Source organism: Alexandromys fortis, unplaced genomic scaffold (assembly GCF_014885135.2).
Source record: "Alexandromys fortis isolate MF-2015 unplaced genomic scaffold, M_Fortis_MF-2015_v1.1 scaffold_267, whole genome shotgun sequence".
NCBI classification, from domain to species: domain Eukaryota; kingdom Metazoa; phylum Chordata; class Mammalia; order Rodentia; family Cricetidae; genus Alexandromys; species Alexandromys fortis.
Window position 1 is genome coordinate 1368665 of NW_026068157.1, and position 26115 is coordinate 1394779.

General features: G+C 52.5%; 1 protein-coding gene across 6 annotated transcripts; it reads left to right on the forward strand.

Moving 5' to 3' along the window:
* The first annotated feature begins 1463 nt into the window (after positions 1–1463).
* Positions 1464–24831, forward strand: Znf787 (zinc finger protein 787). Of its 6 annotated transcripts, none has more exons than XM_050127496.1 (3): positions 1464–1614; positions 14347–14435; positions 23155–24831. In XM_050127496.1, the coding sequence occupies exons 2-3, from the start codon at positions 14357–14359 to the stop codon at positions 24216–24218; spliced, it is 1143 nt and encodes a 380-aa protein (XP_049983453.1). In that variant the 5' UTR covers positions 1464–1614; positions 14347–14356; the 3' UTR covers positions 24219–24831. The 6 variants fall into 6 exon arrangements, with proteins under 6 accessions (XP_049983453.1, XP_049983450.1, XP_049983452.1 ...); XM_050127493.1 differs by having other exon boundaries at positions 1465–1614; positions 23152–24831; XM_050127495.1 differs by lacking the exon at positions 1464–1614 and adding an exon at positions 1664–1868.
* Positions 24832–26115: the final 1284 nt, after the last annotated feature.

A 26115-nucleotide genomic window follows, 5' to 3' on the forward strand; every position in this document is an offset into this window, starting at 1 on the left:
CCCATGCATGTGCAAACACACATAGGGAAATGAAAAAAAAGAGAAACCCAAACAAATCAGCTACAACAAGTGACTGGAAGATAGCTGGTTGTGTTGGGGTGTGTGTGTGTGTGCACCATGGTTGGTGTTGGGTGTGTATGTGTGTGTGTACCCTGAGCACTGTAGTGCAAGTGTAGTGGGAAGGGAGTGTGTGGGAGGGAGTGTGTGGGAGGGAACCTACTGACGAGTAAAAAAGTCAGGAGAGATAAGAGAAAGCCTGGAGCGCCCAGGGCCTTTGTTCCTTGTAGTTGTTACTGAAGGGGGCTCAGAGCTGTTCCTAGCAGGGTTTCCTGAGAATGAAATACTTGCAACTCCAGCAAGTAAGCAAGCAAGCCTCTGCCTTCTGAGGCTCACCACGGAGGAAGTAGTTAACCTTCATATAACTCAGTTAACATTCTAAGAATTCCTCTGTGTGGCCAGGACTCAGGATGGGATGATAGCTAAGCATGTTCACTGTGGCCAGCTTACCCTTTAGCTCTGGTAGCTCAGAGCCAGGGAGGAATAATCAATTCTATTTACAGTCCTTGTTCACCTTTAGTCTTTCTTTCAGTCAGTTACAAGCAGCCCGTGATCTTTATCACTAGCTGGAAGGTCGGCTGGTTTATCTTTAATCTAGGCCTGGAAGTCAGCCCTTGAACATGAATTACTGACAGTTTGGAGATTTTCCGTTTCAGCCCTCGGCACAGGCCTCCTCCTGAATTTCCTACTTCTCTACTCAGCCCAACAGACCCAGCAGCGAAGGCTGGGTGCTGCTTCTGGGGCACAGAAAGTAGGCATCTTGCTAAGGGGACAGTTACGCTTTCCATTTTCTTAGTTTGTCCTCAGGTGTCATCTTTTTGCCTTTGGGCTTTGTTTCTTTAGGCTGTACAGGATTTTCTCTGGTGTGGGAGGGGTTGTTTCAAAAATGGTCCATCTCTCACTTAGTTTAAATACGGGCAGCACAGACGTCTGCTTTTGTATAGTTATAGAGCACTGATTATGCCATTTGTCTCAGAGAAGCTAACATTGACATTTTATGCTTCAAACTGTGCCTTGAAAGCACTAGCTACAGAGGATTCTTTCATTCCGTTCCTCCATCATCAGCATCCTCGCAAAGTTTAAGTCATAGAGAAACACTTAATTGGGTGGCATACTCCGCAGGTTCGAGCCCAGGATCCGGCATTCTTGCTATGTCACTTAATCTGTATAACGGGGACAGACCTCAAGATGAGGTCGTCTCAAAGTGCAACTCTCAATCCAGAAGATTCAGGATAGCAGATCTCAGGAACCGAGCTTTTCAAAAGACCGGAGTTGGCCTGGAGGTATCCCGGAGCGGAAGGGGTTACGATGATAGAGACGCCAGGAGGACCGGAGTGGCGGGAGCGTCCCCGCGAGCAGCTCACCACGCAGGCGCGAGTGGCGAGGCTGGGTTGGGGGCCGCCCCGACACCCGGAAGTGTGCTCCTAACGGGTCGAGCCCGGCCTTCTGTCCTGGAAGGGGGCGGGGCCGGAGCCCCTCGGAGAGAGGCGCCATAGAGCAGGACGGAGGACCCGGGTCCTAGACACATCCGGAAGTGGCGTCCTAAGGCGCCTCTCGGTAACCATAGAGCCGGAGGGGGGTGGCGGCCAGGGGTCGCGGAGTTTGCCTGCCTAGAGCGGCGAGGAAGCGGTGGCAGCCGGGCGGGGGAGGAGAGGGAGAGGCGCGAGCGGAAGCGGCCGGGAAGGTCACTTCCGGCCTGGGCGCCCGTCCCCCTGACCCCAGGGTCTGAGTCGCCGTTGCCGCTGCTGCCACCATCCGCGAGGCAGGCGAGAGGGGGAAGAGTGCAGCGCGGCGGCCCCGGGGCCGAGGAGGTGAGGGCGGCTGCGGACTCAGGGGGGCGTGCGCCGAGGGGCTGGGGTGGGCGCGCGTCGGGAAGCCGGGCTTTGGACGGGGGTGGGTGGGGAGGCGGGAGGGCGAGCGCGGCAGAGCGGGCGAGTGCGCGTGCGCGTCGCGTTAGAGGTGGGGGTGGGCGTGAGCGGGCGCGCGGCCGGGGAGCTCGCGCGCGGGCGCGCGGGGGGAATGGGCGCCGCGAGCTGGGGCAGTGCGCGTGCGCGACACAGGAGGCTCTGTGGGCTGGCAGGCATCTCCGCTAGGCGGGCGGTGGTGTCCGGGACCCCCGGTCCATGCTTGCCGCCGGCCATGGCCGGAAGTGCCGGGGTCTTTGGGTGGGGGGGCAGATGGGGAAAGGGGCCCAGCCGCCTGGACCGGGCTGACCGGAAACGGCGGCCCAGGGACAGTTTAGGCCTCAGTCCTCTCATGCCCTTCCTTCCCCATTTCAAGTCGGCCTGGTCCGTTGCTGCCCCGGGCGCCATGCGCCGATCTTTGATCCGGCGGGTAATTACGGGGATGCAGGCGGCGGGAGGCCCATTCATCTCTTTCCCCCGCGCGTGCTGACGGGCGGCAGGAAACAGGTCCCGGGAGAGGAAGCACCAGGCCAAGGTCAGCGCCGCATGGGCCGTGCGGCCCAGCCTGGACAGTTGCCTTCCTCCCCCGGGGCGGCTTCGTTGCTGGGTCCCGCGCGGAGCCCCGCCCCTCAACAGCCCTCCCGCCTCCACCCCAAATCTGCACCAGAGCAGGTCACAGGGTGACCCCCATATCCTAGGCATGAGTGCCCTAGCACCTGCAGAGGTCAGTCGGAAAAGTGATCTACAGATACAGAAGCGAGCGCGGAGTGTGAACCCACGCCTGTCTTAGTGCCAGGCCGGTGCTGGGCTCCAGGATAGGAAGGTGAACGTAGGGGGTGGAAAGCAGAAGCTGAGAGCTGACCCAGCACAGGCCCAGGGAATTTTGTTCAGGGCGTTATTAAAAAGCCAGCGACTCGGGTTTTTGTTTTGCTTTCTTTTTTTCCTTCTGTGTAGTGTGTGGTTCAGACTCCTTGTCGGGCATTGTTGAGGTGTATAGCCTCAGCTCTGCTGAAAGCACAGGTGGGCCCTAAGCCTCTTGGGTTGTGTGCAGTCAGCCTTCCCTGCCTGCCTCTCTGGAGTTTCTGAGTGCTGTGCTGCCATGGCCCAGAGAACTTTCACATTGGGTTCTGATTCCGCTTATCTCATGTATTTTTCCCTCTAAGAACTGAGGATGGGATGGGAAGGGCATATCCTCCAGCTTGGCCCGTGGTGAAGTTTAAGACTGAGTAGCAGCCACTGGGAATATTCATCCCGATGGGCTTTGTAGCTCAAATCCGTGTTTCAGCTTCCTAAGTTCTGCGGTAGAGAAGAACTTCACTCTGTTCCCATGAGGACACAATGAAGGTGATAACAGTATCCTCCCCAGTACAAGGCCTGTTGTACTTTCCTTTCAGGCAAAAGTTACTCAAAAGGTCTTTGAAGCCAGCGCCCCTGAGTCCCAGTTTTGGCTCTTTTACAGATCTGTGACCTTGGATGTGTAGCACTTCCCCTTTCCCAGGCTGTTTCCTCCACAGTCTCCTTAAGTGGGGAGCATTGTTACAGTTCCCTGAGTAAGCCTAGCCCATCGAGACTACAGACGCGGCTAACCCCAGGACATTGCTCTCTGGTGGGGACACCTCCTAGGTTGGAGAGAAGTTCTGAAGGTTTCCGTGGGCCAGACCTGCTGTTGGGTGACACTGGTCAACTTGACAAGAATCTTGTAGTCCCTTTTTGGAGTTGTTCAGACCAAGAGGGAGATATGCCAGAGTGGCCATGGGCCTAGGGGCCTACAGGGAAAGGGGACTGAGATCTCAGTTCAGGGACAGTGGCATTAGCACAGTGGGTCTTGGACGAGGCAACCCCAGGGAGATGGCAGGATGCAGAGCTTAAGGCCACCAACAACTATGTAGTCACTGATGGGCACCCATAGTTCTTGTGGTGGTGGTGGTGTGCCCAGATCCACTTCACAAGCTTTCCAAATCCGTACTGGCATTCTCTGACTAACAGGCTGTACCGGCTGTTGGGCCCCATATTTAGGAGAGTCTGCAAATTTGATGACGAGCTTTGAGAGCTTGGCAGGCACCTGGTGCTGACTTCTTTGAGTCACTGGGACCGAGGTGGTCACCTTGGTTTGGGCAGGCTAGGACAGATGCTTTTGCTAGTGTTCATGCTCCCTCGGCCCTACAGTAGCTTCAGAGTATGGTCTCTGTAGAAGCCCAGAGCTGGCCCTGATTGTAGCGCCATCCCTGCTGTTGGAACAGTTCTGGGCAAGCCTGGGTCTGGATTACAGGCCTATTCTTAGGTGCTAGCCATTGGGTTGAGGTTCCTGGTTTCCCATTCTGTGGGTAAACTGTCAGGAAGACTCCTACATACAGGACTGCTGGCCAGAAGACTCTTGAGACCTAGTCTCTTATTATAGGGGACTTATAGCTTAGTGGGATAAGCAGAGGTGACTTCTACTGGTGGCTGGGAAGGGTGGTGAGAATTCAGATCCCTGTCAGCTATGGTGGAGGCCTCACTAGCCAGCAGGGTGAGTAGGAAGCTGAGCTGTCATGGTCTTAGTATCAGTGGCCCTAAGGTGGAGTGCAAAGAACTGTAGAGGAATCATCTCAGCCCCTGTCCAAGTGGGCTGGGTGACCCAGGTTGCTTGTGCCTCTGCTCCTCTGCCTTGGCCTCTTGGGCTCTCTCTTTGTGCTCCCAGAACAGTGGCTTTTCTGCTGTGCCCAATGGGGAGTTCTGTCTAGCTCCATGCTGGAGTGCCTGCCCTGATGTGGATAATGCTGGGGACTAGACATCAGATAAAGTCTCAGCCTCAGGGCCAGGCTGCTCAGAGCATCGCTTTGTCTCTGTGTGCAGGGTCAGGATGGTCAGAATAGTTCCTGGCCTCCTTTGAGGACTCAACCTGCTGGACATTGCCAGTGATGTTAGGGGATGGAAACCCATAGGAGGAGCTTTAGGGTTCGGATAGGAATCTCCCAGAGGACTGAGGACACAAGAACAGATATTAATTGAGAGCGGTGCCAGTGTCCTGAGGGGAAGTCTGGCCGACCCAGATTGCACCTGGAGTTTGCTCTGTGGCTGTTATGACATTGTATTAGCCTCACAGTTGTCTAGATCTTGGCTTTCTCATCTCTGAACAGGAACAGCAGTTATGGAGTGCAGCAAAGGCTTCATTGCCTTGTCTGATGGCATAAAGTGCCAGCAGCTTTCTTGTTCAATACTAGGCTTGTGTTATGATTTACTATTGACACGGGGTGAGATGAGGCACCTTGCCTTGGTCACATGGTTGGTCAGCAGCGGGGTAGGTTCTGACCCTGGCAGCTTTCCTGTAGGGATTGTCCTCTGGCCTCTCCCAGGGAGTTCAGGGGATCAGGATCTAAGTTTATGCTCTTAGAGCGCCATGCACCCCACGGCTTGAGGTTTAATCTCCACTTGGTGAATGTGATGTTACTGTTGGCTAAGGAGGACAGTCGCAGCAGAGGGAAGGCTTCCCGAGGGAGGACCTGTTGATACTGGGCTTGGCAAATGGGCATGTTCCCTCAGCACATCTAGAAAGACATAAGACCAGGTGGTATCTGCACTTAGAAAACAGCCCAGTCCAGAGGGTGGGTCTGAGATGGCTCATGGGTCTTTCGTCTGTCTGTAAAGATCTAGTTTTTAGAGAGTTTTAGGGACACAGAAAAGTTGAGTAGGAGGCACACTTCCCTTGTGCCCCTCCTACCAATCCCAGGTTCCCCACTGTTGGAATCTCACTCCACCCCCATCCTGGGTTAACTTGCGGTTATTGATAAACCTGCACAATGTATTCTTGAAGAGGATTTTGCTTTTGGCAGTTTGCAGTTATTTGCCAGTGGTTAGGAGTCAGGTGCTTAGGAGTGACCCTGGAGATCTGCAGACGTACTGAGTCTGAGAGCTAATGCTGCAGGTCCCCATCTGACTTGGCTCCTTCTTCCTGGCTAGGGTTGAGCAGGGTGCCCCTCGGGGACTGCTCCAGCTGAGTGCCAAGTGTGTCACAGATTTACAGTGGATTTAGAATCTAGAGGGCTCTCCTGGGGTAGGTGGGGTCAAGGTCCTTCTCTATCCTGACCTTGTTTACTTCTTTTCCTTGACCATCAGGCCCTGCTAGCCAGGGTTGACAGTGTCCTTGCCTGCTGAAGAGACTAGAGCCCACAGGAAGTGAGTGTACTAGACCAGTTAGGAGGCAGAGGCGGCTCCTCAGCTAAAACACTGGAGAGGAGAGCATGAGGACCAGGAAGTTCTGCCTGGCTCCATGCCATGTCTAAATACACCCTCAGATCCGGATGAGGTACAGACGGGGTTCTCAGATTGTCACTGCTAAAACTGACTGCATGAGATGGAGTAGTCCCCATGAGCTCACCCCTGAAGGGCAATGTAAGAGCCCAGTGGTGGGATGCATGCCCTGGATGGTCAGGCCTTGTCCTAGGGCTGAGGAGATGAGGGCTTAGCTTTGGCCTGGTGTTGGATGCAGGGCCTGGAGTGAGGGGAGAGGCCAGTCATAGACAGGGAAGCCAGAAGGGATCTGCTAGGGAGGGAGAGCAGAGACATTGCTCTGTGGAACACCCTGCTGGAGGACGGCAGGGCAGTGGGCTGATGGCCACCTGCAGCAAGCATACTGTGGAATGGTAGGTACCTGGCACACTTAGTGATTGCCCTCAGGGAGCACAGAAGGAAATAGAAAGATGATTAGAGATAATGACACAGCCGGCCTGAGATAGGAGGTGGGGCCCTGGCCATGGGGGCGGGGAGGCACTTGAGTCAGCCCTTGAGAGGGGAGGAGCTGGAAGATCTGGGGCAGGATTCTCCAGAAGGGCCCGGTAGGGGTAGATAGTGAGACTGGGGCTCTGGGAGAAGATGGGAGTTTGCAGAGCCTGGGCCAGACTGGGGTCCTGTGGGGGCTGGACGAATTTTGGTTTTGTGGCTACAGCATGGAACTGTAATGGGCTGTGTTAGGCAGGGTAATGTTTTTTGCCCGTGGAATAATGCAGCAGTATGTGCTTCCCCAAATTTGGCTTGATTTACAAGCAAGAAGCCTTCGAGCTTCAACTTTGTTGTGTGTGTTAGTGCCTTACCAATTATGGCTGAGTGCCATGCTTCTCTAGATGGCCATTTTTATTGGCTCTTTTTTGTTTCTTGTTTTTCAAAACAGGGTTTCTCTGTGTAACGGCTGTCCTGGAACTCACTGTGTAGGCCAGGCTGTTGTTGAACTTATAGAGATCCGCCTGCCTCTGCCTCCCAAGTGCTGGGATTAAAGGCCTGTGCTACCACCACTGCCTGGCTATATTGACTTCTTGGTTTTTGTGATTATATTTTCAGAACATTCACATCTAGATTTCCGTGTGGAGGAAGTTTTTCCCATGCACTGCTCTAGCGTATAGACTGGAGTGGAATTGCTGCGTTGATGACGATTGTTTGCTCAACCTTGAGGGACTGCCAGGTGTTTTCCAAAGCAGGTGCACCCGCCTTGCCCTCTCGTCAGCCAAGCCTGAGGCTTCATTTCTCGACCTCATCACCAGCACTTATGACAGTGGCCTGTAATGTGAAGTGGATCCTCTTTGTGGCTGTACTTGAATTTCCCCAGGGCAAGCATCATTTCCTATGCCCACTGGCCATCTGGATGTCTTCTTTGGAGAAAAGGGTATTTAGGCCTGGTGCTTACAGCAGGGTTTGTGTGTGTGCTCTGACTGCACATGTGCAGATACTTATGAGTGTGAGCACTCTATCTTTTATTTGCTAGTTTTGTTTTTTTCAAGACAGGGTTTCTCTGTGTAGCCTTGGCTGTCCTGGAACTCACTCTGTAGACCAGGCTGGTCTCGAACTCATTGTTCCTCCTGCCTCTGCCTCCCAAGTGCTGGGAGGTGTGCACCACTTAATTTAAAGATTTATTTACTTATTTAACACGTATGTACCTGTTTATGTGTGCCATGTACATGCAAGTACTTGAGGCCAGAAGAGCATCAGCTCCTTTGAAACTGGATTTATAGGCAGTTGTGAACTGCCATATGGGTGCTGAGGACCAGGTTTATGTCTTCTGTAGCATCTCTCCAGCCTCTTTACCTTGGGTTTTGAGTTGGGGTCACCCTGAGCTTGGAGCTCACCCTTTTGGGTAGATGAGTTAGTTAGCCTTGCAAATCCCCCTTCTCAAACAGGCCTGGCTTTGCTTCCTGGCGCTGGGGTTGCAGGTGTGGAGTGCTTTCTAGTTTTTATGTGGGTGCTGGGGATGTGTACTTGGTTCTCACACTGTGCAGCCAGTGAGCCATGTCTCAGCTTGTTTGCTTAGTTTTTATTTAGGTTATTTGAACTAAGTAACTTTTTTACAAAGACTAATTGGTTGTGGAGTGGAGAGGGGTCTTGAGAGGCACAGGCTGCATCCAGAACTGGAGTGCCAGTGAGGGAAGGTACGCAGGAGCAGGTCCTGAGGTAGGTGGGTGGGTGGAGGGAGTAGAGGGAACGAACAGAGGAGGCAATGCTTGCTTGGAGCCTTTGAAAAAAGAAGGGATGATAGTGGTGTTGGTATCTCTGCTGGTGACCCAGGGATTTGGGGAGGTGGGGGTAAGGTGTTTGAGACTCAAAAGCAAATGTGGGCACTTGGTGACAGAAAAGTCAGAGAGTGTAGTTTGCTAATGAAAACAGAAGAGGACAGGTGGTTTGGAGATGAATGACAGGTAAGGTGCTGCTGGGAGGAAAGGAGCAAGGCATGCTGGGCTGGAACAGGGAAGCAAGTGAGGGGGAGAGGATGAGGGGCAGGAGGGGCTGCGTCTGCACCCAGTCCCAGCAGGCAGGAGAGGAGGAGGGAAGATTGGCAGCAGAAGAAAGCGAGGGGATAATTGGTGGGCAGGCATCCAGAGGGGTGGGTGGGACCTAATAACAACAATAACAATAATTTGTCTGGGCTTAATAGCCCTGTCAGATCCACATGCTAATTGGATTGCTTAAGGGCCCTGCTGGGAGGAGTGGGGGCCGAGGGGGTGCTCACTTGTCTACTTCTGCAAGGAGGAGGTCAGAGCAGGGTGAACATCAGAAGCTGGAAGTACTGGCTGAGAAGGGAGAGGAGGAGGGAAGGCAGGGGTGGCCTACACCTGCAGGGCTCCTGGTCAGAAGCATCGTGTTGCTTGGACTGTTTGCTCTTATTTCTTCAGCGGTGCTGGAGCTTGACCTAGGAGGGTCAGACCTAGGGCCTCTGCCATATGCTGGGCATAAACTCCGCCATGAACACCGTTGCACATCTTGGAGTTTTCTTGTGTTCAGGTGGGGCTCTTGGATCTGGGCTTGTGGCTCCTAAGGTTCTCCTGGTTCCTCTGTGCCTCCCCTGCAGATGCAGCATCCTACTCCCCAGGCTGTGAGCTCTCAGGACAAGAGAGCCGGTAGCTACCTCCATGAATGGGGGACCCAGTGGATAGGAGAGGAAGAGGACTGGATGCCCTTCTTAAACCCTTTGCAAGAATCCTTGATTCATCCCTACAAGCTTGGTGCCACTGGGGGTGTCCCACAGCTCTGTGACTCGCTTGTCCTGAAACGACACAGCTGAGCCCTAAGAGCTTTTACTTGCTCAGGGTCACAGCATGAAGCTGTGGTAACACGTGGGTTGAGCTTCCAGACTGGGATTTGCCAGGTGAAGAGAGGTGTGTGCCCCTGGCTGGTACCAGACCTGCTTCCAGCTTGTTTGCCTATGTCTGCCCGGTGTTTCAGCTCCTGGAGAGCACAGTGGACTGCTCTAGGCAGCCATCTAGACGCCATGTAGTTCTGCTAACTAGAGGAGTTAGGACGTTAGAGTGGTGGGCACCTGTGAGGCTCGCTGAAGATCTGCCTTACCCCACACAGAAATTTAGGCTCTTGTGCCTAGGGGCCTGGGACAAAACAAAAAGACGGCAGCGAGGCAGGAAGAACAGAATGCTTTCTCTTCTGAAGTCTAAATCTTTCAGGACATTTTGTGTGGGTGTGGAGGCCAGGTTTTGATTGATGATGGCAAGTCTTTCCCAGTCATTTTCTTATTTTTTAAAATTGTCTTTCACTGAACCTGGAGTTCATCATTTTGCTAGACTACCTGGCCAGCAAGCCTCAGGAATCCTTGTGTATCCCTTTCTCCAGCAGTGGGGCACATGTGCACTGTCAAATCAATCTTATACATAGGCGCTGGGATTGAACTCACTCTGTGTGCTAGTGTGGCAGGCCTCTATGGACCGAGCTATCCATCTCCTCAAACCCTTCCGGGACATTTTGTGTGTTATTTTACCCGTGGGATAGGAGCCAACCCTTCCTGTACCCTGGGCCCAGCAGTGCTGTGGACTTGTGTGCTCCCTTGGTAAGGGGAACGTACACATACAACTCAGCTTCACAGACAGAAATCCACACAGCAGCACATGGCCTGAAACCTAAGCGAGGCTGCCTCCTGTCTGTGCTCCCAGCCCTAACTCTCCTCATGGCTCCCACAGTCCTTGGATTTGAAAGCTGTCCTTATTTTTGTATCTCTTGTTCTTTAACATTAGGAGTCAACGAAACTCTTCCTTTTATTTGGCCAGGTATTAAATATGTTAGACTTTATGGATCACAGTGTGAACCAAAACTGTCATTCTTACTAGGTGACTAGGAACATATAAAATGTGGCCATTTGAGGGAGTCATCGTGGTGTCAGTGTCAGGAGGAGGAATTTGGCTAGTCTGACAAACATTTTCCAGCTAGCACAGGTCACCCTGCCAGTCCCCTTGAGGGTTGCCTCCCTGCCTGGTCAGAATAGCAAGGCTTCCTGGCTTTCAGGCTTTGGAGTCTGTCCTTGTCTGACCACGGGAGGCCTGCTGCAGGGGTGAGGTGAGTAGAGAGGGGGCAGGAGTGCCCTGCCTCCCCTCCTGCCTGCAGGAAGTCGGCTGGAGACGGAATTCCCGGCTGCTTGAGCTCTGGGCTTCTTATTTAAGTGCGAACACAGTATCACACTGGCAGCAGCCTCTCGTAGGACAGCCCTCTTTCACCTCTTTGACCCCTGTAGTTTGTCTGTTTTTTCTCCCCTTAGGTACTTGTAATGTTGACAGTTTTATGGTCATCAGGCATGTGTAGTTTTTAAAATTTTTCTTTGTATTAAAGATATTTGTGTGCTGATAATGCGCTGTTTTAAAGCACACGCTTGGGCGAGTTGCTCTGTCCAAAATTGCAGGGCAGTCGCTGCTGTCTAGTCCCATGTGTTTCATTCCGTGTCAGGAACCCATGCCTTCTTCGGTCATTTCCAACACTGTCACAGCACTGCAGTCACTAGTCTGCTGCTGCCTTGTTTGTTTTTAAATTATTTTTTCAAGACAGGGTTTCTCTGTGTAGCCCTGGCTGTCCTAGAATTTACTCTGTAGACCAGGCTGGCTTCGAACTCAGATCCACTTGCCTCTGCCTCCTGAGTGCTGGGATTAAAGGCATGCACCACTTCCTGGCCTAGTCTACTTTTTGTCTAGAGAGCCCACACCACGGAATCCTACACCACTCGGCCAGTGACCTTGAGTAGTTCCTGAATACAGAAACTTACACCACAGGACCCTGGCTTATTTGACCCTGAGTTTAGTGACCTTGGGCAGTTCACACACAAACCTACTAGTGCCCTGGACTTTGTGACCTTGGCCAGCTTATTCACTGGAGCCACACACCTTGTAGCTCTGGGCATAGTGACCTTTGGCATTTCATGCCACCGTGTGGCCCTGCTCTCAATGGGTCCATGACCTTTGGGAAGTCCACGTACCTGGAATAATAGGCTTAGGCCTGTTTCTTTCCCTAGTATTTGCTGTCTGCTTTCTAGCTGGCACGCACAGCACCGCATGCTGTTCACTCACGCTGTCATGCAGGTGCGTGGTTTCTTCTCTGGTATATGCCAACAGAGCAACTGTAGGGCAACTCGGATACTCCTTCTGTTTCAGAAGTAGCTTGTTTTCCATGTGACAGTTCACCCGGCACTTTCCTTGTGTACTTGCAAGTTCTCCTTGGAGTTGTTGGCTCACTTTTTCATCCTGAGACAAGATGTCACGTAACCCGGGATGGTCTTGGATGCCTTCTGTAGCTAATGCTGGCCTGGAACTTTTGATCCTCCTGCCTCCACCTCTCAGTGCTGTTATTAACACATGGTCACCACCACACCTAGCTTCCTTTGGAGTTTTGGTGTGCATGGTGTGCCATCCGAGAGCCCCGTAGTGTGCGTCCTGTGTAGGCAGGACAGAGCTTCCTCTCTCTCAGAGCTTTCCGCTCTGTCTGAGAAATAAGCTGCCACAAAGCCGATTACCCAGCAGAAAGTGCAGGTGCCTCCTTGTGTGTGGGATCATGTAAGAGCAGGGCCCTTTGGGGCTTGTGTGCTGCTGAGAGAGTTGTGCCTGGGGAAGCTTGTTTGTTCCCAGATCCCTTGGCCTTGGCTCCCAGCCTTGATAAGGTAGTTTTCCTCCCCTGGAACAGGGAGAGCCTGTCTCAAGAGGAAGGAGCGAAAGGGAGTCACTGCTGTCCGCACAGACCTTGGGGTGTGTGTTCTGATGTGTTTGTGCCCTCACCCCTGCCTATTCTGTGTTATATAGTCCTGAAGGTTGTCAGATGAGGGGAATGAAGAGAACAGAAGAGATTTGGACTCACTTCTGAGAGCTGGAGGACCCACGAGTGTCACAGCCCCGTGACCCATGGCTCTTCCCAACCATGCATGTGCTTGCCTGCAGCTGTTTGCTGACATTCTGTCCTGTCCATAGGCTGATGTCCTTCCAGGTTTCCCAGTTTAAACCTTGCTGCTCTTTTGAGAAGCATCCTCAGTGTTTTGAGTTTTCTCTCAGTAGCTTCTGGAGAGGTTATCACCTAGGGTTCCTTTAAGCATTGCACCTAGCTCTTGGGCCACCTTGTGCAGTCACGGAACTGTTCAGACCTGGCTCCAGCAACTGGGTCCCTCTTGGGTCTTTGTGTCTGTTTCATGTGGTTCCCCCTCCTGAACCAGACCTGGGGCAGAACCAAGTACTAGAATTCATTGGGTTTTTCTTTTAAACCTTTCCTTGGCCCAGTTTCATTCACCTATGTATTCATACTGTTGTTCTCTGAGGTACTTGGGCTGCCTGGCACTGTTGTAGGTGCTGGGATTCCTGTGGGTAGTGCTGACTTAGGAGGGGATGAATGAAGACAAACTAACCTGGTAACATGAAGGAGCCCTAGTGTGTAGCACGAATTCTAATTGATATTAATAATAAAAACTCAGAGTCAGATACAGGGGTTAATGCTAAAGATCAGAGAAGCAGAACCGGTCACTAGAGAGTTCTTACCTCTACTGAATCCTCAGACCAAAGGGGCGATCCTGTCCTCAGGCTGTTTCAGACTGACTGCCTTCTCAGACTGCTTTGAGCTCCTCTTTCCTCCTGTCTTATAGTCCTCTCTCCACCTAGCCCAGCCATAGTCACTCCTGTCTCCACCTCCCTAGGGCTGGGATTAAAAGTGTGCGATCCTATGTGCTAGGTTCACCTTTGTGTGAGCTCTGTTTTTCTTTTAGACTAGATCAATTTTGTGTAGCCCAGGGTGGTCATGAACTCACAAATATCTGTCTGCCTGTCTCCTGAGATTAAAGGTGTGTGCCACCACTGCCTGGCCTCTAGTGGTTTAGCTCTGCACTCTGATCTCCAGGCAAACTTTATTTGTTAAGATAAAAACAAAATATCACTGCAAGGAGAGACGGAGAAAAGACCGGGTGGGGTAGAGGTGACAGCTCTTCCAGGAGGCGACTCTCACTTCAAACACAGCCTGCCAGGGACAATGACCACAGCAGTCATCACTTGCTCAAAGGCTCTCCAGAGCCAGGAGGAAAACCACCTGAAGGGTCCCAGGTGGCTGTACTGGTAGGGGACCTGTGGTCCAGGGTTTTCCTGAGGGCTGGACCTAGCCCAGGCTTTCTATTGCCTGGCCTAGAAGACACGTGTTAGTGTTGTCTTGTGGAGCCGGCTTGTTGCTATGGTTCTAAACTTGGGCAGCCAATCGGTCCATGTTTGATACAGGAGGTACAGGCTTTCTGCCTCTGAAATTTCTTTTTGTTGCTCTTATCTTGATGTGGAAATTGACAGCATCTGTCACTGCTCTCTCCTCTCAGTTGTACCTGAATGTCACTGCCACAGTCTGGAGGCATATGAGTCTCTTCTACTAAGTGTCAAATCTGCATGGTTGTGTAGCCCCATGCACCTCTGTGCTCCATCTTGCCCATGAGGAAACTGAGTCATGGAGATGGGAAAGTTGCCTGTGGCCTGTGTAGCCATGGGGACTGAACAGTCTTACCACCTGAGTCAGGGTGCTGCAGGTTTAGCCTCCACTGTCTCAGTGCAGGCTCCCGTCTGCGGTGACTCTGCCTGCTGTGCAGAGTTGTCTATTCCGTTCACATCTGTAATCTGTCCTCCTGTGTTATCCCTTCCTGCAGGGACCCAGATATGGAGCTGCGGGAAGAAGCTTGGTCTCCGGGGCCGCTGGATTCTGAGGATCAGCAGATGGCCAGTCATGAGAACCCAGGTGAGGTGCCCTCGGTGATTCTTCAGCCAACCCCACTGCCTCACCACCAGGCCGGGGAACCATCCTTTTGACTTTGTGGTAGCCGAACCCCTGCCCCTTTCCCTCCAAGAGCCCCACACCCACAGCTAGAGTGAGAGGCTGATGCTCCAGTCCCTTAAGGGTTCTTTTAACAGGCCCCTCCAGATCCTTGGCGTCCACCTTTTGTCTCATGTCTCCAGCTGGCTATTGTTGAGCATTCCCTTTTGTGCCCTATGCTCTGTTCTGGTTCTAGGAGCACTGTGGCTGCTTTACAGGCACTCCTCACATCAGGAGTGGCCCCCCAAACTCATGTTCTGGAAGTTGTAATGAATGAGTGAAGTACTAGGAAGGGGAATCTAGTCATGTGGTAAGATTGGGAAGGGTGGGCTGGGTTAAATATGAAGTCATTCATTTTTAAGTGTTGGCAACATGTGTTTTGTTTGTTTAATAAAGGATTATTGGGTGGATCAAAACTCCCCTGTGGGGTACGTGGTGCCTAGGTTTGTTGGGTAAGACCCATCCTGGCCTACGGCACCCTCATCCCTCTCCTTGGTGACACCAGCGTGATGACAAGAAAGCTCATGATTCGTCACAGTGAACACTGCCGCTTGTGGCAGATGCGTTGGCTCCCTCCATTTTAATAAATCAGTGCTTACAACACATTGTTTCAGTGTTCCTTAGACTTTGCTGTCATGACCAGAGGTGGCTTGTCTCGTCACCTCCACCTGTACACAACCACAGATCCATGGGGGAGGTGCGTTACAATAAAAGTTTGGCCCGACCCTGAGCGCCTGAAGTGCATGTAGACTGTCCCAGTTTCCTTTCTGTTGCAGTGATAAAATAACTCACCGTGGAAACGTAGGGGAGAAAGGGCTGATCTGAACTTCTAATTCCAGGTTACAGTCCATCATGGCGTGAAGTCACAGGGGCAGGAGCTTGAAACATCTAGTCACAGACATCCACAGTCGACAGCTGAGAGAAATAAATGCATGTTTGCTTGCGCGGGGGCCCAGTTTGCTTTCTTTCCCCTCATGTCAGTTTCGGATTCCCTGAGCAGTGACGCCCTCACAGTGGGCTGGCTCTTCCCGACAGGCGTGCCCACAGGACAGCCAGTGTAGACGACCCTTTATTGAGACTTCCCAGGTTATTCTGGCTTGTGTCGAGTTGACAGTTAAAGCTGGCCAGCACACTGACGTTGCTTTCCTGGGCTCTGCCTTGTCTAGGTGCTGGCCTGTTCATCACAGGCTTGACTAGTCTCTAAAGGTGGTCCTCAGTGGAGCCCTGCTCCGGACAGCGGAAGCCTTGTTACCTCATTCTGCTGAGTGGTTGCTGAGAAAATAAGAGGCATTCCAGAGAATTAGATCGCAGGGCTTTTCTTTTTTGGACTCTCGCATATTTCTGGGAAGCCTGTAGAGAGGCACTAATGCTGTTACTGAGAATGGCACTTGCAGTCTGTCCCTCCACCATTGCCGTCTCAGTGAGTGTGCATAGAGCCTGGAAAGGTCAGGCTGCTGCTGCTGATCTACCTTATTTCTCAAAGGATACTGGTGGTGGGTGGGAGCCGAATTGGGGCGGAGATCCAAGCAGCTTGCTCAGGCATGGGGTGCACAGGTGAGCTAGAGCTCCCTAGGGCTGAAGCGGTTTCACAGTCCCCAAAGCTCCTTTTCTCCTGATTGCTCCAGCTGCCATATGAGATGGGCAGTGGCCGTGACAAGAGTAATCCTTCTAGATTGTCTTAGTTCTTAAGCCTGGCAACAGGATTTCCAGACAAAAAGTAGAGTAGTCCCAGTCGAAAGGGCTTTCATCCGGTATTGCGGTAGACTCCCACTGGGTGATGAGGCTCTGTCCTCCCTGTAGAACATAGCACTCACCCTGCCATGCACCTCCGTCACCTGGGAGAGCTCACTTCAACTGCAATGGTCCTTGAATTTTCCCAGGTCCCTATGTAGTAGTACACCAACACAGCCAAACCCCAAGCCATTAGACCACACTGGCAAGTGTCAGGCCTTGAGCATACCTGCTAGCTCTAGTAGACATTAAATGGGCTAAGCCACCTCAGCCTGGGTGTGTAGGGGTGTCTTAGGGAAAGGAAGCAGAGGAGATGGCTTTCAGGTGTTCATTGGGAAGCTTGGGGGCAAGGACACACTTGAGGACCCATAGCTATAAAGTAGGTGTTGTATGCAGAACTGTGAGACATGAGAGGCCAGTGAGGAGCAGCCTGGGGTCTTGAACCAATGGGTGGCATGGTCTAGGGAGCTAATTGTGAGCAGAGAGGGAGGAAAGAGAGAATGTTCTGATGGAAACGGGTGGCCATTTGTGTGACCACAGTATGAAAACAGCGGAGAATTCCATCCTATTGCTTCATGAGCCAGGACACCTGCCTGTACAAGTAGCCGTGGCCTGTGCCCTAGAAGGCTGTTAGGTTAATAAGGAAACAGGGCAGCCTCTTCATAGCCAGGTGACTGGGAATCCCCCTTCCCCCCAAAGTCCAGATTGCTTAGGTGTATTGCAAGAACATGGCACACAGAAAAACCATGTGATCATAGAACTCTTATAGGGGGCAAACCATCTCAGAATGGAAAGACTAGAAGGAACTCAAGTCAATAAGCACATTGTTCCCAGAATATTAAAGGTGAGGGGCTAGAGATGACTCAGTGGTTAAGAGTGTGTATTTGCAGAAAAACCATCTGTAACTGCAGCTCCAGAGGGCCTGATAATTGGACTCTGGGCACCTGCACCCACATACACAGCCCCCTCAATAGTACATATAATTAAAATTATTTAAGAAGATGAGAAACAGGATACTTGTTAAAATGAAAAGTTATTTTTGTTTGTTTCAAGATGATTTCTTGGTATTGCTGGCTGTCTTGGAACTGTAGACCAGGATGGCCTCAAACTCAGATCCATCTGCCTCCTGAGTGCTGGGATTAAAGGTATGTGCCACCGTCTCCCAGCAAAAATGAAATTTTAAAAAAAGATTACAATGAAGTAAAGAATATTGAAGTTAGGCAAAGAAGGTGTGATACACAGACTGAATCCTTGATACATGCAAAGCAAAGAAATAGGATATATGGCAAAACTAATTCATAGGCTACATGGCACTTGCTGCTCTCGCCTGGACCCAGATTCCGTTCCCAGCACCCATGTCTGGCAGCTCACAACTGCCTGTAACTCCAGCTTCAGGGAATCCAATGCCTTCTTCTGACCTCTCCATTATCGTACACTTGTGGCATGCATTTACACAGACACATGCGCACACAAACACAGATACATCCTAACAACTAATCCAAGTGAGAATCCCCACTATTGAGCTCTGTTGAGAACAAATCACAAACACTGAGAGCCACTGTTTGGAGCCGAGGGCCAGGATGTGGCTCAGTGTAGCGCTCTCATTTCCCATGCCTGGGCTTCAGCGCTTGATCCCACTTGTTACAAAACCAAAATCCAGCTTCCTGGCAGAAAGAATGAATGTCTTATAAGGAAAAATAAAGGCAACAAGTAAAGTTAGACTTCCTGTCAGCAACATTTCAGCCCAACAAAACAATAGTAACGTAGCCTTGACAACCAGGCTGAGGGGTGAGCCAAGGATTTGAAGGGTCTTGACAGAACGTGAGCCCAGTTAAGCCCCTTAGCTGTGGTCCTTTCCCCAAAAATGTGATGGTGAATAAGCTTTGGACAACGCCAGTGACCAGAGAGAGGTAGGCAAAAGGTGGCAGTGAACAGGGGCTGGCCACCCGGACACCTGCCTATGAAAATACTGTGAAAATGGAAAGGGACTCCTTAGGGCACTTAGTATGGCTGTCCCCAGAAGGCAGCATGGGTCACTCCAGTAAGTGATTCCTGTGTTCTGCTTCCATCGTTGCCCACAGTGATGATGGGAGCCAACCCAAGTGGGAGGTACTAAATAGTTGAAATAAAAACTTTGGGTTGCCGAGAGTGCACGTGGCAGTTGCCAGTATGGATTCACAAGTTACTTGAAAACAAAACCCCAAACAGGCACTTTGGATTCTGCTCCGGAGTCCTGCTTTGGAAGCTGTCTGTGGTGGGTCTGGGTAAGCAGCATATAGAACAGACGGGATGCTGTCCTGCACCCAGGGAGGACAGCAGCATTGAGGAGGCTCGCTCACACTGGAGACGGGCAGTTTCAGCCTGAGTGACTATAACAGAGTGCCTGTTTTTGCTGTGGTACTAGGGACCCAAGGGCCCTGCCACAGAGCTGCATTCCCAGCCCTGTTCTACTTTTTCTGTGGTCAGAAGATCTTGCTGAGTTGCCCCTACTGACCTTGAGCAGGCCTTAGCCTCCCAGAAAGCAGATACTGCAGACCCTGCACCACCAGGACCAGCCTGTAGTCCTTGCGTTTTATGGTGTTAGGAAGGGGAAAGACTCAGTTGGTCACTTTGGTGAAGAATAGGAAACCAACCTACACTCAAAAACTGGGCCAATGTCCTGCCTACAACCTCCTGAAGTGGGCTCTTGAAGCACCAAGAGCTTACTTCTAATGTGTTGTCTTGAGATCATCACAGCTGCTATCCCACAAACAGAACAAATAGCTGCCCCTTCTGTGGCCAGTTGGTCCATGATCTGAATATCATCACAGGAGCCTTTCTCTGGGGAGAGGACAGGACGGCATCTCGAGACTGTCTTTGGCAAGGCTGGGCTACAAAGGGGTGGTCTGTCAGTCCACTAGTCCAGAGGAGGTGAGTGGACTGTAGCCAGCAGAGGCATGTGGGCCTGCCTCTTTCTGATATTTTTAAATTTTATGTGTTTTGCCTATATGCATGTTTGTGTACCATGTGCCTGCCTGGTGCCTGTGGAGGCCAGGAGGGTGCCAGAGCCCCTGGAACTGGAGTTACAGGTGATTTTGAGGCACTGTGTGGGTGCTGGGAATCGAACCTGAGTTCTTTGCAAGGGCAACAAGTGCCCTTAACAACTGAGTTAACCCTGGAACTTCTACTTAATCACTTAACAGCCTGCCCATTTACAAAACAGGCACACTTAACTGAATAATCAGACAACTTAGAAAAAGTTGGAGCCCCAGGAAGGAACACACGTGACCAGAGTTCTTGCCCCTACTGCTTATCCACTTCTTCCCTGGCTTGCCACTTAGCCTGTGATGGCCATGAAGGGAGGTGGATGCATTTCCGCCCCCTGCAGGTCTCTGTCCTGAGCTCCCAGACTTCCTGCTGTATTCAACATTCAGATTCCATGTCATGACTGCGAATACTGCTCAGAGATGCACAGACACAGTACACTGGCACTTTGAATCTTTAGTGTTTTAAATTGTATGTGCACAGGTGCAAACATGCCAACACACACATGTGGAGGCCAGAGGAAAACCTGATGGGTTGGTGTTCTCCTTCCACCATGTGGGCATTGTGACTGAACTCAGATCGTCAGACTTAGGGCAAGCACATTTCCTTGCTGAGCCGTCTCCCAGGCCTCATTAGGACACTTGAATACATACATGTCACTATTTTGTTTCTGCTTTCTTCTCATGTATTCCATTATTCTTGCATTTTGCCTGCCCACCTGCCCCTTTTAGACCTCTTCCTCCCCCAGTCTCCTTTCTACCTCCCACATGTATGTTTGTCTGTGTATGTGTGGAGTGTACGTACATGTGTCTGCCCACTGTGTGTGCCATCCACTAGTGTGCATAGGCCAGAGGCACATGCAGATTATTTTAGCGTATTGATCTTCACACAGACCCTGAAGCTGCATGTGTTTGTTGCTAGGTCGCCTTGCCAGGGAGTCCATTTGTCTCTACCCACCAGCCAGCATTGGAGATTCAGGCCTGCACTGCCATGCCTGGCTTTTATATGGGTGCTGAGGATTTGAACTTGGGACCTCTTGCTTTCACAGCAAGTTCTTTTACCCAGTAAGTCACACACCACCCAGCTCCATACATATATTTAAATCTTGCTGCTGCTGGTTTTTTTTGTTTGTTTGCCTTTGTGTGTGTGTGTGTGTGTGTGTGTGTGTGTGTGTGTTTCAAGACAGGGTTTCTCTGTAGCTTTGGCTATCCTAGACCTCACTCTGTAAACTAGGCTGGACTCGAACTCACAGAGATCCACCTGCTTCTGCCTCCTGAGTGCTGGGGTTAAAGGCTGTGGCACCACTCCCTAGAGGAAAAGCGGTATTGTCGGAATCTGGCTTGTCTCATGTAATGATCTAGTTCCACCTATTTTCCTGCACATTTCATTCTTTACCACTGAATAAAATTGCATTGCATGCATGATGTTTCCTTATCCATTCTTCTGGGGACGGGCTTCTCGGCTGCCTTAATTTCTAGACTGGCAGTGAGTATCTCTGCCCACTATGTGCCTGGATTTGCTCTCTACCCAGGTGATTCTCAAGTCTTTGCCTTAGACTAGTGTGTCACAGCCTTGAACCTGGAGAGCCACCTTGCTGGCCTTGTGAAGGTGCAGCTGAAGTTGGGGAACACAGTGAAGCTGGAAGGTCCTAGGGCTTCGGTGGGAGAGTGCCCTTGGCTACTCTAAGCTTGGAACTGCTGCAGATGTGTTGGGCAGTGACCATTGGTGTGGCTGTTCAGATCTTGGCTTGGCAGATTTCTGGTTCTGTCACCATGAACTGTTACTTTAGTCCCTTATACCTGGAACTAGGAACATTTCTTCCAAGCAAAGAAGCATAGCCGGGGCACTGAGCCTCCCTCCACCCCCAAGGTTCTTGTTCTTAATCAAAGCATTCCCAGATGCGGAAGGGGACTTGAGGACAGACAGTTCGATCCATGCCAGAGGGAGAGGGATTACTGTGAGCTTAAGGGTCAAAGTATTGGGAGAAGGGAGACAGCCACACCTGCAGTAGAGGTTCTTTTTTTTTTTTTTTTTAAATAGAGTTTGCAAGACATGAGGAAGACTAGGGCCCGAGGCCTGGTTCCTGGTTGAGGGTGCACACAGTTCTCCCAGGGTGGTGTGGGTATTAGGTGAAAGAGCAGCTCTATTCTTTGGATCCACCGAGGAGGAAGTATTTAATCTTTATAGTCTTTGCCCTGACCCTTTGGCCAGCTAAGAGTTGCTCTGTGTGGCCTGGAACTTGCCCTCAGAGGAAGCTCCACTTATCTTTCAGATTTGGGCCCTGACAGAATAGCCATGTTTACTCTCACCTGTCCAGCTTCACTAGTGGGGCCACTTTGAAGCATCTGTCCTTTGCTTCAGCTTTAACCCCTTATCAGCCACCCAGCCTGTCTGTGATCGTTATCTCCTGAGTTTATTTTTTATCTAGGCCGGGGGACAGCACCTGAATGGGAACTCTGGGCTGCTTGGAGAGTTCTCTGTAACCTTTGACATAAAACACACGCACGCATGCACGCACACACCTACACACCTGTAGAGGTCTGCAGGCAGCCATGGGCCCCTGGAGCATATGAAGTCCATCTCTCTACTACAGAGACTGCATTTTCTTACCTCGTCTCCCTGTGTCCATCTGACTTTAGGCCGCCTCCTTAGGTTATGACACTGGAAGCGTTTTCTTCAGTGTAGAAGTAGAAGGGACCTTGCCTCGAGTCCACTCTCCCCCAGTCCTGATAGGGGACAGGGGCTTCACACACCTGTCAGCTGACCTTGACAGTTGTGTCCTTCCCTCCTACCTAGCTCCCATTACAAAGAAGCAGGTTGCACTGCAGCCACCAGATGTGGGGTTGACAGGCCTCAAGTGTGCCTTCCGGCCAAGTGGGCCAGTTACTCATTGCCAGCATCGCCTCCGAGGCCGCATTTATGAGCACTTGGAGCTGGTGAGAGAGGAAGAGAACTTCAGTGGGCTGTGAGCCTGATTTTGAAGAGACTTCAGGGTGCTGCTCAGCTGAGCTGGTTGGCAGGATGTACCTGGTGAGGCCCTGGCATATGACTGTGGGCCTCGGCTCTGCTGTAAAGGGGTGGGGGGCTGGAGGAGTTTAAGAGGTGGGCAGACCCCTGGAGAAAGTGTAGCCCACCTCAAGAGCAGGACGAGTTAGACTTGGACAGGAGGCAGGCTTCGAGGCAGCTGGATGTACGTGGAGTGAGTTGGGGCTACCCTGGGTATTTTCAGTTGTTCAGAGCAAGACCCCTAGACTGTAGTTGTCCTTGATAGGTGGGGGTGTAATAGGCTAACTGTGGGGCTTGCATGCCCAGATAGTCAGGCTAGGGCACATCACAAGCTGGTGTTACATCCTGTTCGTTCAACTCCTTCCCATTTGTTTCCCGCCCTGCAGCTAGGATTGCCCAAATGTGACACCATTATGTCCTAGCCTGCAGACCTTCTGAGACCTATCTTTCCAGCGGCATCAGGTCTGGCCCTCCCACCCCCACTGATACTCAGGTGCCATTTGTGCTGGGGTTTCTCTTAGCATCTTTACCCTTGACCCTCTATAGCTCTGGTTGGTAGACCTTTATGGGGGCCCTGGTAGCCTTAGCCATTGGTCTACAGGTCCAGAGAAAGGCTAGCAGAGAAGTCCTCTCTGAGGGAAGAAGAGCAGGTTTAGGGAGATGGGCTATGAAATACCTCGAGTGATCAGTGCTCCATGGGATAAGGGGTGTGGGCTGCCAGCTGGCACAACCCAGCTGGCCCTGGATTGTCGGAACCATGAAAGGATGAGCTGCCCCCGGGTTGCTCACTAACCTGAAATAAATCTATTGGCCACCTGCACGTGGACAGTCACTATGGGCCAGCCACCTCTGACTTGCCTCCTTTTCTCTTGCCTTATAGTAGACATCCTCATCATGGATGACGACGACGTCCCCAGCTGGCCCCCAACCAAGCTGTCCCCACCCCAGTCGGCGCCTCCGCCTGGGCCCCCGCCCCGGCCGCGGCCACCCGCACCCTACATCTGCAACGAGTGCGGCAAGAGCTTCAGCCACTGGTCGAAGCTGACCCGACACCAGCGCACGCACACAGGCGAGCGGCCCAACGCATGTAGCGACTGCGGCAAGACCTTCTCGCAGAGCTCGCACCTGGTGCAACATCGGCGCATCCACACGGGCGAGAAGCCGTACGCCTGCTCCGAGTGTGGCAAGCGCTTCAGTTGGAGCTCCAACCTCATGCAGCACCAGCGCATCCACACGGGCGAGAAGCCCTACACCTGCCCCGACTGCGGCCGCAGCTTCACACAGAGCAAGAGCCTGGCCAAGCACCGGCGCTCACACAGTGGCCTCAAGCCCTTCGTGTGCCCGCGCTGCGGCCGCGGATTCAGCCAGCCCAAGAGCCTGGCACGCCACCTGCGGCTGCACCCAGAGCTGTCAGGGCCCGGTGTGGCGGCCAAGGTGCTGGCGGCTAGTGTGCGGCGGGCCAAAGCGCCCGAGGAGGCTGCGGCGGTGGACGGCGAGATCGCCATCCCAGTGGGTGACGGCGAGGGCATCATCGTGGTGGGCGCACCGGGGGACGGTGCTGCGGCAGCCGCAGCCCTGGCCGGAGCAGGGCAGCGGGCAGCGGGGCCGCGGTCGCGGAGGGCTCCGGCGCCCAAGCCGTACGTGTGCATGGAGTGTGGGAAGGGCTTTGGGCACGGGGCCGGGCTGCTGGCCCACCAATGCGCGCAGCACGGGGACGGGCTGGGGGCAGCGGGTGGCGAGGAGCCTGCACACATCTGCGTGGAGTGTGGCGAGGGCTTCGTGCAGGGGGCTGCCCTGCGGAGACACAAGAAGATCCACGTGGTTGGGGCGCCGTCGGTCTGCAGCAGCTGCGGACAGAGTTTCTATCGGGCAGGTGGGGAGGACGACGGCGAGGATCAGTCGTCTGGTGCGCGGTGTGCGGAGTGTCGTGGTGGGGAGGCCCGGTAGGGACGGGGGTGCCCGAGGGGTGGGCAGGGCCCCTCGGGCTCAGTGGGGACTATCAGCGAGCAAGACCACGAGGCCCAGGGAGAACCGGACCGAGAGGAGCAGCAGCCTCCCTTCTTCCTTGGCCCACGCTGACCTGGGTGTGAGAGGTTCCGCAGTCATCAGGGCAGGTTCTCAGGACTGCCCATAGCCTCTCTGCTGACTCGCACCGGTCCTGTAGGTTCCCAGCCTGGGAATCAGAGACTATGTGAGAGAACTGTGTAGATCAATCGGCACTAGACCCTCAATAGAGAGGCCATCCGCCACTGCAGGTGTGGGGCTGCGGTGTCCTTAAGGAATGGAGGGATCCTGGCCTTGTGCACCAAGAGGGTCTTTCTTCCCTTCTAGAATTTTCTTTTAATCATATCTTTTTGGCCCCTCCCATTAATTTTTCTGCCCCATGGGTCCTTGTCGATTTTCTAGCCCAAGTCGTTCCTCTCCCTCCTGGATTTGCAGTAGAGGAATGAAGTAGCCTCCTGTTCCCATCACGGTCTCATTGAGAGGACAGAGTCCTGTGTGCTCCCTGGACTCTGGTGGGGAAGGGCTGTGGGGGCAATAAATGGCACTATTCAATTGATCCAGCACTGCCTGGTTCTTGAGTTTGGGACGGAGAAGGGACAGAGGTTAAATACAAGTGACAAGCGCCAGGTCAGGTCACATACTGGGCCAGACTGCCCTCACCTGGTTCCAGGAAAGAGGCCTGCTTGCCAAGGAGCTCCTGACTGACCTGGTGCAAGGTCACTGAAGACGCTGACATCTCCATAGAAGGGTGCAGCTCCCAGAGACCCCCAGTGCTGTGACTCATCCAAGTGCTGGTTACTAGTGAGCCGTGTACCTGCGCTCTCTGAAGAGCAAGCTATGTCGTGATGACTGCTACTGTTGAGGGAAGGGGATCTCAACGGAGGATATGAGCTTGGGGCAGTGTCTCTGGATCCAGCACCCATGTGAGGACAGGATGTTGGCATGTTCTGTTCAGGTTCTGCTCAGTGTCAGTCCAAGGCATCTCTCGGAACACCACACCCGCAGGATTAGAAGGCACCTTTAGTGTTAGGGTGTAGTTTCCTGGGCCCACAGCCCACAGCTCAATGTCGCCTGTTCCTGAGCCTTGGAAGGCCATATTGTGGACTCTGCCAGGGAGTCCTTTCAGCCTAGTCTGGGGAAGTGGGGGATGAGCTGCAGATTTCCTCCAGCCATCCCAAGGAGCAGTGAGGCTTCTTGTTAACGGGTGTTGGAGGAAATATGAGTCCTGAGTGTGCCCATCTGTATCTGTCCATCCTGTCCCATCTGAAGGTTGAGAAGGTCAAAACCCAAGGTCACAGTGGGCAAGTGTCCTTTGGAAGATTTATAGTAGTTGTAGGCCAGGAAAATGCTTGGGTGTTCACTGCCTGGCTTGGGTGAGGGGCACTAGAATAGCTTATCTGGTAGGTCCTATCACAAAGGAGAGTTATGTGTGGAGCGGCCACAGGTTTCTAAAGATCACAGAAATGTTGCTTAAAAACCCTTCAGTTCTTTCTGCCGAATGCTGAACTAGGACGTTGTTGGAGGCCGGAGAGGGGAGACTGTCTTGAGGATGTAAGCCGGAGCCCACCGCCAGGACATGGACAGGTTCTGCTTCTTACAGGCTGTGCTACTCTGGGCAGGTGAACCAACCTCTCTAGTCCTCGACTGGCCTTCTCTGCAGAAGGAAGAGCTGGGCTGTCTCATGAACTGTGAAGGTGATCTAAGCCAGATGTGGAGTCGCGGGCCTCTGCGCCTCTCCCAAGCAGGAGCTGAACACAATGGTGAAGAGCTGGTGCTTAAATTCTGGCTCCGCGCTATGCATTTGGGCCTCAGGTGCTTAATGTAATTCAGTTAATAGGGA

What these genes read in the sequence shown, in the direction of transcription:
- Znf787 (XM_050127493.1), top strand. Translation starts at nt 14,357, where the DNA reads ATGGAGCTGCGGGAAGAAGCTTGGTCTCCGGGGCCGCTGGATTCTGAG. An exon ending in GGCCAGTCATGAGAACCCAG is followed by an intron (nt 14,436 to 23,151) that starts GTGAGGTGCCCT and finishes CTTGCCTTATAG; the next exon opens with TAGACATCCTCATCATGGAT.